Source organism: Camellia sinensis, chromosome 2, assembly GCF_055761805.1.
Source record: "Camellia sinensis isolate YWXY chromosome 2, ASM5576180v1, whole genome shotgun sequence".
Classification (NCBI taxonomy): Eukaryota; Viridiplantae; Streptophyta; class Magnoliopsida; order Ericales; family Theaceae; genus Camellia; species Camellia sinensis.
In genome coordinates, this window is record NC_138962.1 from 20482880 (window position 1) to 20495833 (window position 12954).

The window sequence follows — 12954 nt, forward strand, 5'->3', positions numbered from 1 at the left end:
GAAATACTAAAGAAGTTTTAGAAGAGATTCTAATCGGGCTTACCTCTCCATCCCTCGATGAGAAGGAAAAAAAAAACAAAATAATGAATCATGGTAAGCTAGTTGCGGAACTTTTTCAAGTCCAAAGTCAAAAGAAATGTTTGGTGGTTATCGATGACATTTTGAAGCCTCAAGATTGGGAAATTTGAACAGATAGTAAAAAAACCGGCATTCTCTCTCTCTCTGATTTATTAGGTTTTTTAAATCTGAAGTTGAGTTTAAATCTTCTTTGATGAGTACTTTGCTATCTCTTCCTCCCCCTCACAATCTACTACTTTGATGAGTCATAAACAGATAAGGAAAATATTCTTTGATTGAAATCTTCAAAGAATTGAGAACAGAAAAAATTAAATTGTTATTTTAACAGATAAAAATTGAACAGATAAAAATTTGGATAGATAAACAAAAAGAAAATTATTTGGATAGAAAATTTGTATACATAAAATATTGAACGGATAAAAAATTAGACAAGTAAAATTTGACGGATAAAAAATTTGCATAAATAAAATTTGGACAAATAGAAAATTTACACAGAAAAAAATTGAACAAATAAAAAAAATTTGAACAGATAGATAAAAAAAGAAAAGAAATAGAAAATAATTTGAACGGATAGTCAAAAAAAGTCAATAGATAAATTAAGAGGTAAAATTAAAAACAAAATATCTTTCAAAACAAGTAAAAAGACATCTCACTAAACTATTTCATAAATACTGAACCTCTCACCAATAAAAAAATATATATACTAAACCTAATACGTAGACACAATTATTTATTTATTTATTTGAATCTTCGCTTCTTTAATAATTTGTGGGCAATCCTTCACGTGACATGGTCCAGAAACAACAAAATTGGTGGGCCTTCAACTCTTTAAGTTTATGATTGTTGGGGAGTCATTATTGTCAATGTCGTTGCCATCTGACCCACACCCGCATTATTGAGTTTCTTTAAAATTGAAATAGATAAGCTTCGAATCTATTACATTGCGCGCTTTGAAACTTTAATTTTTTAACTCTTTCATAAGACATACCAAAGGAGGCCTTTGTAATCTTGCAGACAGTCAATAATTGCGGGTTGTCGACGGCGTGGGCGGACTGTAATTGCGTCGTCCATATAACAAGTACACCCCCGTGAAAGAAGAAGAAAGAACACTTTGGTGGTGAGAGATGACTACGGTGGTGAGAAGTCTGGGTGGGTTTCTCATCCAGGAAGCGAATAACTTGGGTGGGTTGAGGCCTCAAGTTGACCAATTGCAAGCCCAGCTAAACAGGATGCAATGCTTCTTAGTAGCTGCAGATGCAAGACCAAGAGGAGGACCAGAAGGAGATGAGATTATAATGCACCAATGCGTTGCTGAGATCAGAGAAGCATCCTATGATGCTGAAGCTGCAATTGCAACTTTTCTTGTCAAAATTGCATTTCGTACTAGTGAGAGATCAGATCAGTTCCCTTTCATTCTCAAGAGGTATTTGTGTATCTTCAAGGAATGTTTAGCCCTTCGTGAGGTTAGGTTGGAGATTGAGGCTATTAATACCAGGATCACCAATAGCCTCACAACAGGTTTTCAAACTTGTGGAATACTAAATTCTACAGGAGTAGTAGAAAGTTCATCATCAACTTCTCTGGCTGAGAGGCAGCGACAATTAAGGCGATCCTATACCCATATTGTTGAGGAGGATGTTGTCGGCACAGAAGAAGATGTAAAAGCAGTAGTGGATCTTTTGGTGAAGGAGAATACAAATTATAGAGTTGTTTCCATTTGGGGGATGGGTGGTCTTGGCAAGACCACCCTTGCCAAGACGGTTTACAAACACATTGAAATTAGGCGCCATTTTAAATGTGTTGCCTGGGCCTATGTATCTCAACAATGCAATACAAGGGACGTTCTTGTAGAGATTCTTATCAAACTTCTCTCCCCACCAAAAGAAGAAAGGGAAGAGATTGAAAAGTCGAAACATCATGACCTAGTCAAGAAACTTCATCAAGTCCAAAGTGAGAAGAAATGTTTGGTGATTCTCGATGACATTTGGAAGGATGCGGATTGGGATAGTTTGAGTCCAGGCTTCCCAAATACTACAGAGGTAGGCAGCAAATTATTGCTAACAACTCGCAATGAAAATGTTGCTAAGCATGTAGATCAACAATGTGTGCTTTATAAATTGAGGCACTTAACAGAAAAGGAGAGTTGGGAGCTTTTTGAGAAGACCTTGTTTAGAAGAAACGAAGGTACCGGTAATTATTAACATCATCTAATTAATTATTTATGCTTTTAAAGTTTCAAATGTCTTTCTTAAACTACTTTCCCTTCAAATTTGAATTCTTTCAATTTGACAATTCAATTTGAGAGAATAGTTTGGTTTTGATGGCCCATTTTGGACCAATTTCGGTAAATTCAAATCATTAATTTTTTTTAAGAATTCATTAGGTAGAATATTCATACAAAAACTAAATAGAACAAAACAAACCATACATACATACCTTGGGCCATGTAGTTATGGTACAGAATTCAAGAATAACTAAGGCCCTGATTGATTAATAGCGAAATGATTAATAATTTTATGAATTAGTATAGGATTAGTTATTCAATAAAATTAGTGAGATAACAATTTATTATATATTTATTTTTGTTTTTTTAATTCATACTTAAAATTATGATCCCCGCTCCTCTCGATATTAAAAATTTGTCAATTTCGTCAAATTGAATGTCTGCTAACATGTAATTCAGTTAATAAAATTTACAATGAAAAATGGGATTGTGAGTCCATAAGTCAACAATCTCAATCCTATACTATAATCTTACAATGTGCATCTCAAAAGAGTGCATACGGTATCTTCTTCATAACTCTTCTGTAAAATTTTACAAATAGCATAAATCATTAAATTTTATAAATTTTCTCATCACAAAGTCATAACTTCTCACCACAAAATATCATTAAAAAAGTGAAAAGTCATAACTTCATCATTAGTAACTTTAAGATGCACAACATAAATTAGACCCACTTGTTTATCATTTTTTATTCACTATTGGTAATTTTACCATACAGGGACATAATAAATTACAAATATTCATTACTTTCATCACATAAAATCATAACTTGCCTGCACCTATGTTCTTAGGGATGCACACTCTACATTTGTCTAGATAACAAATATAATAGATGAAAATAACTTATGTTACAATATTTTGTTAAAAATTAGGACAGTAAAATGGACTATACTACTTAAGCTCAATTCGTTAAAGTTTATTTGAGATCAGTTTGTTAAAAGTCTATATTATTTTCATTTTTTATGTAAGGTTTAAAATTTTGAGAATTTTCTCAAAATAAAATTTTAAAATAGTTTCACCCAATTCATTTTTGTGTATCATTTTAATTTTTTATAGTTTTGAGAACAAAGAATTTTGGTCTAGACACAATGTTAGTTGGACCTCACGTCAAATGATGAAACTTACATATAATTTGTGTGTTGCAGTTAAAAATTCATTGGTATAGTTATTGGTTTCTTAGCATTATTGTTTGGAAGACTTATGTGTCGGTCTTAATAGGTAGACTTATTGTCCAATAAGTTTTATGATAATTAATGGTGTTTTTCATCAAACACCATTAAAAAATGACACTAATTGTTAATTTTCAACGACAGATTAAAAATTTTGTCCCAAAAACGATCATTAATTATAAGTTTTAGCGACGATTTAAAAAAATCGTCACAAAAAAAATCACTAATTTTCAACTTTCAAAGACAATTTGAAAAATTCGTCATAGAAAAACTTCACTAATTGTAAGTTTTAGCGACAATTTAAAAAAACCGTGATAAAAAAAATCACTAATTGTTAATTTTAGCAACATATGTAAAAAATCATCACAAACAATTATTTTTAGCGACGATTTTACTAAGACTTATTTTCAATAGTATTTGATGGGAATTAAGCCTAACTATTACAAGACTTAGCATAAACAAAAAAAACTTGTTGATGTAGTAAATTATTTAAAACTAATGGATGATTATTTTCTAAACATATGTTTGTGTATAGAATGTTATTAACTATCCCTGTTACAGTTGTTTCTAGGAAATAAACTTTTTAAAACTAAAATTGATTAAATCTTACCTTTGGTCAATTTTGTCAGAAGAATGATTCAATGGATTTGATTGTTAAATTGAATTATGCAAGTTTGATTAGTAATTTTACAACTAATAATTTGAGTTTTATACTTGAGAATACGAAAGTTCAAAATTTTTAAATAAAATTTAAATTACCAACCGATTTGATTTTGCAACAAAAAAAAAAAAAAGGTTTAAAAATCAATCCATATTATAAACTCGCTTTAGAATTTTCTATCTATATATGTATAAAAGGCCATGTTAAAAAAATTATTTTGGGTCTCAAAAAGTCGGCAAATTTTCCTTGTTTATTGCTTATTAACACAAGCATTCATTAGAATTTTCATTTTTTTTGCTTTATAGACTCTAGGCAATAATCTATTTTTTTGTCATTTTTAAATTTGGCATTTTGTGGTTTTTGTAGACTCCAGAGTGCTTGACACAAATATGAAGGCATTGGGGAGGGAAATGGTAAAGCTATGTGCTGGTTTACCGTTAGCAATCATTGTGTTTGGTGGACTTTTGGCAACAAAGCATACAGTAAGGAAATGGGAGAAGGTATACCAAAATGTCCGTTCGCGTAAATGGAGTGACGACCCCATACAACATTACGATGGAGTATTAGAGGTGTTAGCTTTAAGCTACCATGACTTGCCTGATCAATTCAAGCTATGTTTTCTATATTTTGGTCACTTTTCAGAGGATTTTGAGATAGATGCTGAAAGACTATATAACTTGTGGATTGCTGACGATATAATTATAGATGCTGATAGAGTGGGGGATGAAACAATAATGGATGTGGCAAAACGTTACTTGGGTGCACTTGCACAGAGGTGCATGGTTCAAGTACAAGTAGAGGAGCATACTCAAGAGATCAATTATTGCCGCATTCATCACCATATGCTGGATCTGTGTTTATTAGAGGCAAAAAAGAATAATTTTCTTAGGATCATTCATCTCCAACACAAAACTGATCTAACTGATTACTTGTCCACCACATTAACAACTACTACTCTTGAAATACGCAAACTTGCAATTCATTTGAATAGGGATATCGAAAGAGTTGTCCTCCCTGACTTGGTGACAACTAAACAGCTAAGATCAATATTGTTCTACAATCCAAGACGTGACAACGAGTCTTCAATAGAGTTGAAATCCCATTTCAAGAACTTCAAATTGCTTAGGAATTTGGATCTTGAAGGATTTAAGTTTGATGAAAAGTTAGTCAAATCAATAGGTAACCTAATTTGCTTGAGGTACTTGAGTTTTAGACATTGTTTCATGCCAAAATGGCATTCGTCTATCTGCAAGTTGAAATACTTGCAAACCTTGGATTTACGAGGTTGCAACTTCAACTTAGGTGAAGAAATAGTCTTACATTCAATGGAAGGATTGAGACATTTGTTTATTTCTTTGAACTTGAATTTCAGAAACAAATTCAAATTGGATGGGTTGAGAAAACTCGAGACATTCGAAGGGTTCAACACATGGAACTGTGACGTCAATGACCTGTTCAAATTAATCAATCTTCGGCAACTAGATGCAACTTTCTCGGAGACAGAAAACAGTGAGGACTTTGGGGCATTCCTCGACTACGTAAACATCAGTACCAACCACCTTCGACAAACATCCTTATCAGTTTATTTTTCCTTCGAAGAAGAAAAGTTGACTATTCTCAAACAACTGTTAGGGTGTCACCATCTTTACAAATTGTCTGTATTTGGATTTATTGTCAAGTTACCAAAGTACCAAGATTTCTCTTCCAGCATCATCAAGTTACAGTTGTGCTCGTGTAAACTTCAAGAGGACCCTATGCCAACATTGGAGAGGCTACTTCGCCTACAATTCCTCAATTTAGATTTTGATGCCTTTGTAGGGGACAAAATGGTTTGCTCAGATAATGGTTTCCCCCAACTCAAAACCTTACAACTCCATTGTTTGAAGCACCTTAAAGAGTGGGAGGTGGAAATAGGAGCCCTGCCCAATCTCACTGTTTTAGCCATTCATTATTGCCAAGGACTGGAAATGGTTCCAGAGGGACTAAGATTCATTGCTACCCTCCAGCAATTTACAATTCAAGAAATGAGTGAAAAATTTAATAACAAGCTTCGAGGGGTCAATGGTGAAGAAGGAGAAGATTTTTACAAAGTGCGACATGTGTCTTCCGTCAACATTCAGTAAATTTCTTAATTTCGTATAATCCTTTCCCAAGAAACGAAAGCACAGTTGGGTCTCTTATCATTTCTTTCACATCCCCCTCATTAATTTTCATCATAAAATTTGTTGATATATCTATCTATGCTCTTTTGCCTTTATATTGGTTTAGGGGTGGACAAATTACCATAGAATCAAAAAACTAAACCAAACCAAACCAGCCTCTTTAGATTGGACTGGTTTGATTTTTTGAATACATTGGTTTAGTTTAGAGTTTTCAATTCTTCAATCCAGCAGGATTGGGTTGATTTTTGGTTATAAGATTCAATTTATATTGGCATATTTTTGCCTAATTGGTCCATTCTAATGGGGACTTTATTGCAATTAATCATTTCTCACTATTTATTTTGATTTTCAGTCGATAGGATATTGGCCAATGGAAAGTGGAAGAAGAAAATACTAGAAGTTAAAAGTTGGAATCCACGGTACCTAATTTTATTTTATTACTGGAATTGATTTGTATAGGTTGTATTTAAGTTTGAGTTGGAGTTGTTGGCTTGTATTGAACAATATTTATTTTATGTTTGCGTTTTATTTAAATACTATTAAAGACTTATTTAGTTTAATTATTTATTATTGATTGATTATTTTTTTGGATTGGATTGATTTGGTTCAAGTGCATGATTCATTCAAGTTGGTTCTAAATTTAATGTCTAACTTAAACCAAACTGACCCAATCACACCCCTATATTGGTTCATATCCATAGAGATTTTTTTTATACAAGGCGTGAGCAATAAAAGTTGAAATTTTTTATAATAGACTCTCGTAGTAATAAGATTTTTTTTATAAGAAACAAACAAGCCCATAAGTTTTATTATGAGAAGGACAACATGTGCAACCCAACAGCTAATTTCATTTTTTAAACTTTAAAATACTATAACTCGTAATTTAATTTTTTTTTTAAATAATGTTTTTTGGACTATGCTTGTCGAATCCATTCAATAAAAGTTCATATTGAATATGAAATTTTGAAGAAAATGACAAAATTTCAATATGTTATTTATTTTTGAACAATTAAATTTTTATTATCTATGATAAAATTAAAAGCTAAAAATCCAAAATTAAATGCTACAAAATGGAAAAACATATTTCATATTGTTTGTTGATTGCAAAGAAATTTCACTGTCTACTAACATCAAGTAGACAATTTTAAATTAGAGGGATAAAATGTAAAATTAGCATTGGTTGCTAAAAAGATTGCAATAAAAAGAGGCTTCACGCTCAACAAAAAAACTTTTGTTATGTACGGGGTTTCTCTCTTTTTTATTTTATTTCCTCCTATGCTCATTAATTTGTTTTTTACGAGCAATAAATTCAAGTGATGGATTAAAAAATATATATAGATATATTGGATAGCCATGAAGGGTAGGACTTGACTTGATAAAAAAAACTAAAATAAGATAAATTCACTTTCTTTCATTTTTATTAACATTCTTCATAAATGTCACTCTTCAACTTTTTACCAAAGATAAATCATAGTTCCATAAAGTGCAAATAAACATCACTCCTCACACTACAAGAAATTTCACTTTTGGCGACTAAATTTTTAGTCGCCAAAAGTATGATTTTAGTTGCCTAAAATTTTGCCCGACTAAATATTTTGATCACCGGATTGGTCGCAAGAAGGTTGTTGGGGAAGGTATTGGCAACGAAAAAATATTTAGTCGCCAAAAGTCCCATAAATGGCGACTGGTATTTTTAATCACCAAAAATTTTATTTTCCGCTACTAAAATTTGGTCGCCAAAACTTGAAGTATCTACGGCGACCAAAGGTTTAGTTGCCAAAGAGTTTTTTTTTTCATCTTATTTTTTTATTTCTTTCATTTTGTTTTTTTGGCTACTAAATTCTTAGTCTCCTAAAATCTGCTTTTATTTTGGCTACTCCCTCTGTCCCAAAATAATGGTCCCTTTTGGGGAATTCAACTTTTTTTGGTAGTACAATTATTGCATTTGAAAAAAGTTGACTTTCCAAAATTATCCTTTTGGTAGTACATTTTTTAAGAATATCAATGCATAATTATACTTTTTATATTGCTTATTAATTTAAAAGAAGGGTACAATAAGAAATTTGATAGTACTTGATTTTTAAAGAGGGACTAATATTTTGGGACAATGAAAAATGGAATAAGGAACTAATATTTTGGGACGGAGGGAGTACTAAATATTTAAAAGCGAAAAGTTTTTCTCCATTTTATTTTTATTTTTAGCTACTAAATATTTAGTAGCCAAAAGTTTTTTTCCATTTTATTTTTATTTTTATTTTTAGCTACTAACTATTTAGTCGCTAAAAATATTTACTACATTTTTGGCTACTAATTGTTTAGTCGCCAAAAACATGATTTTATTTTATTTTATAATTAATTTGTCCACAATATGTATGTATTCCATGCAACCTGTATCATATATATAAATAAAATAATACATCTATTATCAATCATTTCGCAATTTGTATCCATTTCATTTCCAACCATCCAAAAAGGAATAACTTTTAATGTCAAATTTCATACAAATTAAGTATATTCCAACCTACAGTAATAATATTATTCCATATAAAACAAAAAATCATACCAAAACATGTCATCTGCACACAAATATATTTACTACCATGCCAAATATATTCCCTAAAAGAGATATCTTTATTGCTGTAAAGTGAGTTGATAATGATGTCCATAAGCCGAGACACCTCAGCCTGAAATTGAAGTGATCTCTGTATTACTGTGGAGTGATCTCTTCGACAAGTTTCCCTAAACCACATAATTACAAAACTGAACTTTGTAAGCAAATAACTGCAGAGATGGATTGTTAAAAAAAAAAAAAAAAAGGATTTCAGTGAAGATACCTTAACATGTATCAGTTATGTATAAGTGAAGCCAACGCTTGATAAGTGTAGACAATGCTTGATACGAAATCAGCTTGCCTTCCACTCTCGGCCATTAATGTGAAGATCTTCTCTGCAACTAGGCCTTTACTCACTCCCTAAAACCATAGCCAATGATCGATGATTCAAACAACAAATTGACAAAAATATAACAACAGCGAAGCATATATTCAAACTTCAAATACAAAAACAGGCAGACTACAGTAGCAATGTCTTGGCAGAAATTGCATTGATTAGATTGTGATCATCTACTGAAATGACACAATCAAATCAGACATCTCTTATTCTCATCCATACTTGATTAGAAATGAAGAATATAAAATTATTAGTAAGCGCGCCATGGGAAGACTAATGGTCATTGCTACATGTAACATCATAGGATCATTATCTTGTGATGCAAGCACACCATTTGTAAGCAGACTATGATGGATTGTCAAGATAAAAATAAAGGCAGAGCCAATGGGTGAATAGTATCTATTCATAAAGGAAGGCCAACTATACAACAAATTGGTAAATTGTTGTTTAAAATAAAAAATAAATAAATAAATTGTCATCTTGGTTTTGCCATAACACAAAATTAGAGCGATTTATCAGGATATTTGAGTAGATTGTGATTCTCACTATGTTTCTTACTATTTACATGATTTTCATGTTTATATAGCACTAGATAAAGGTACTGTCAGTCCCTAAGATAAATAGGTATTGATTAAATTGAAATGATAATCCTAAAGACTGCCTAAAATCTTTGCTTACATACTGGTTATAAGAAGAATGTCTCAATAAATAAAAAACCTAAAAACAAAACATGCAACTGTTGGTACATGCTACTGGACTACATCAAATGGCATAGAGGTTTGAAGTTTTGGGGCCCAACAATAGATCTGCTAGAGGCGACCCCTTTGTTGGCCCAAAATGGACCATTTCTATTTAACACTGAAGATTGAAGAAGAAAATCATTTGCAGGTTAGAAAATAAGGTTGTATTTTTGGCACATTGCAGGACTGTTATTTGTCCGAAGTAAAATTTTTGTTCTAAAAACAACTATAATGAAATATGAAGCATCATTCATCGATGAAAGACATATGAACATCAAACCACTTTTTGACAACTTGGAAGTTCTCGGGTGTCCTCGCAAGTTGGGGATGAGTATCAAAATAAATGCTCAAATGATATCATTTCCACAGATGTCATCAGTTGTCAGGAATAGAAGAAAACAAAGTTTGAGAGCTAATAAATATCCTCCAAGAACCTTCAATTTCTCACTTGTCTACTTATTAGATATTTCTTATAACAACAGATGCAATTATCTAGTAGGGTTTATTTTTTCTTTTCCTTCCATCATACCTTCAAGAAAGGTTGAAATGATGCTGTCAATCCATAGACATGTGCCAAAAGTAGGGTTGTAATAATTGTTACATGGTCTCATTGATTTCCTGATTAAATTGCCGATATAGTAAATCATATATGATGCCCTTAGTGTTTGAATATTGCCTAATATAAACCAAATATGATATTCAGGTCCTCCATGATTTTCTCAACCAAAACAGAGGGAGTGATATGCTTGGTATTAGCATATCTGATATGGATTTTCAGTTTGAAAATTTTAAAGACTTGATAGAGGACTTAAGAAGTAGTAGTAAGGGAAGTCATCCATCTTGGAGGTAACAAACATAAGTGTATAATATTAAGATTCAAGTAGTTTTTAATCGTAATAAAAATCTAGTTGACTGTTACTGTAGGCAACCTGATTTATATAAGGAGTCCCCAGACAGCTCTGAGTATAGTACAGGATCAACCCTCCTCTCCCAGACTGTAGGTGATAAAATGGAAGAGAGTTGAGACAAGCTGTGTGCACTACATCTTGACAGTGTAGCTGAATCACAATCAACCCATATAGGAGACCAAATTTCTATTAGTGATTGTGAAAATGGAATTCTCTCTGGTGCAATCACATTAGGTGAAAATGGCCTTGGATTTCCAATGCTCTGCATCAGAGAGACCTTCAATCCAATATGCAAGTCTTTCCCATTACTGTATCTGTTGAGACCTAGTTGACATTGTAAACTATCTAGGAATGCTTTTCTCTGGCCAACGTTGGCATCTACCTCTCAATTTAGTTACATATTCTAGCCAATCAAAGTTATAATTCATTGAACTCCAATATTCATTCTTTTAAAATAAAAGAAAAGAGGCTAAGGAAACTTATCTACACTGGCAGTTTCCAGATAAACTACAATGTTACTCATGAAAAACAACAAAAGACATGAAAATTCATAAACGAATACGCCAAAATTGAATTTATACCCATATTGGTTGAGTAAAACAAAAGAACAGGATAAAAAAGCAAGAGAGTTACCTCTCATGAAGTAATCCCGCCATGACATAGTTACCCTGGGTTGAAATCTTTGAGGCCAAAACCATGTTATAGCTGTTGATAACACAACTTGCATCACAAAGTGAAATGTATTCATCAATAAAGGAACTGGGAACTTTCCAAAATCATCTCCTAAGAGAGTTTTTTTGTACCTGGCAGAATAGATGCGTATTAAGAACAAACAAGTTTAAAACAGTGAGAAGGAAAGGTTTAAGAATCAAACATTTAGCCAATTACTGATTGAGTATAGGACAAACTTACCGGGTCAAAATCGCGCTGAAAGTGTACCAGATAAGTATAAAAAACAAATGTCTTTATCACATCAATGCCAGAAATAGCACTCTTTCTGTGTGAATGAGATGCTCCGACCCAAACCCTACCCTCCGACATCATTTTTTTTTCTCTCTCTCTCAAACGATTCTCAGAGAAATTAAAACCAACAATGGATCGGATCAATAGGTTTAAGCAACAATAATTGATCTCACAATCGGTGTAGAGATTATTATTATATATATATATATATATCAGTCGATTAGAGAGAGGAAGACAAAAACCTTGCAATGCGAGGAGCTGCGAGGGAGGAGTCGCCGATCGAGCTTCCTTGGGCGATGGATCTCATGCAACGGTGACCAACAACGAGGTGAATCGGTGCTCCAGTTGCTGGCGACCGCGAGGGAGGGGAGAGGAGCAGCGGAGAGGGAGAGGCAGAGGGAGAGAGAGAGATAGAGAGAAAGAGAGACGCTGAAGAGAGAGAGACAGAGGCACTGGTTTGGGTTTCAGGAAACCAAATATATACACATTACACACTATTAGCGACTAAAAATTTTTAGTCGTCGGTTAAGTCTATAAATCCCTCCAAAATTTGAAAGGTCTCCTTCCAAATATTTAAGTTTTTTGACGACTAAAATATTTTATGTTTTGGCGGCCAAACTTTTGGTCACCAAAGATTAAAAATAATTTTTTATTTTACATTCGGCTACTAAATTGTTTTAGTAGCTAAAACTCAATATACGGCGACTAAAATATTTTTTTGTCGCTAAAAAGTTTGGTCGCCAAAGATAAAAAATAATTTTTTATTTTACATTTGGCGACTAAATTGTTTTAGTAGCCAAAATTCAATATATGGCGACTAAAATATTTTTTTTGTCGCCAATTCTTTTATTTTTATGGACTAAATTTTTTATAGTTGCCAATAATTAATATACCCTGACTAAAAAAAATTAGTAGCTAAATATTGTACTTTTGCTGACTAAAAAAATTTTTGGTCACCAATTCTACAACTTTTGGTGACTAAATTTTTTTTAGTCGCCAATTTTGGTCCCCAAAAGTGCATTTTGTTGTAGTGACAATGAA

The 12954-nt window shown here is 32.3% G+C and overlaps 1 protein-coding gene and 1 long non-coding RNA gene across 3 annotated transcripts; one reads left to right on the top strand and one right to left on the bottom strand.

The window, feature by feature from the left end:
- Positions 1 to 937: 937 nt before the first annotated feature.
- LOC114277352 (putative inactive disease susceptibility protein LOV1) lies at positions 938 to 6914 on the top strand. Its single transcript, XM_028219243.2, has 3 exons — positions 938 to 2262; positions 4559 to 6311; positions 6707 to 6914. The coding sequence occupies exons 1-3, from the start codon at positions 1203 to 1205 to the stop codon at positions 6711 to 6713; spliced, it is 2820 nt and encodes a 939-aa protein (XP_028075044.2). The 5' UTR covers positions 938 to 1202; the 3' UTR covers positions 6714 to 6914.
- A 1860-nt stretch (positions 6915 to 8774) lies between these two features.
- LOC114277354 (uncharacterized) lies at positions 8775 to 12415 on the bottom strand. Of its 2 annotated transcripts, none has more exons than XR_003634562.2 (4): positions 11863 to 12415; positions 11584 to 11753; positions 9189 to 9325; positions 8775 to 9093 (listed from the first exon to the last, which is right to left on the bottom strand). It is a non-coding gene; the product is annotated as an uncharacterized LOC114277354 (long non-coding RNA). The 2 variants fall into 2 exon arrangements; XR_003634563.2 differs by having other exon boundaries at positions 12156 to 12365.
- Positions 12416 to 12954: the final 539 nt, after the last annotated feature.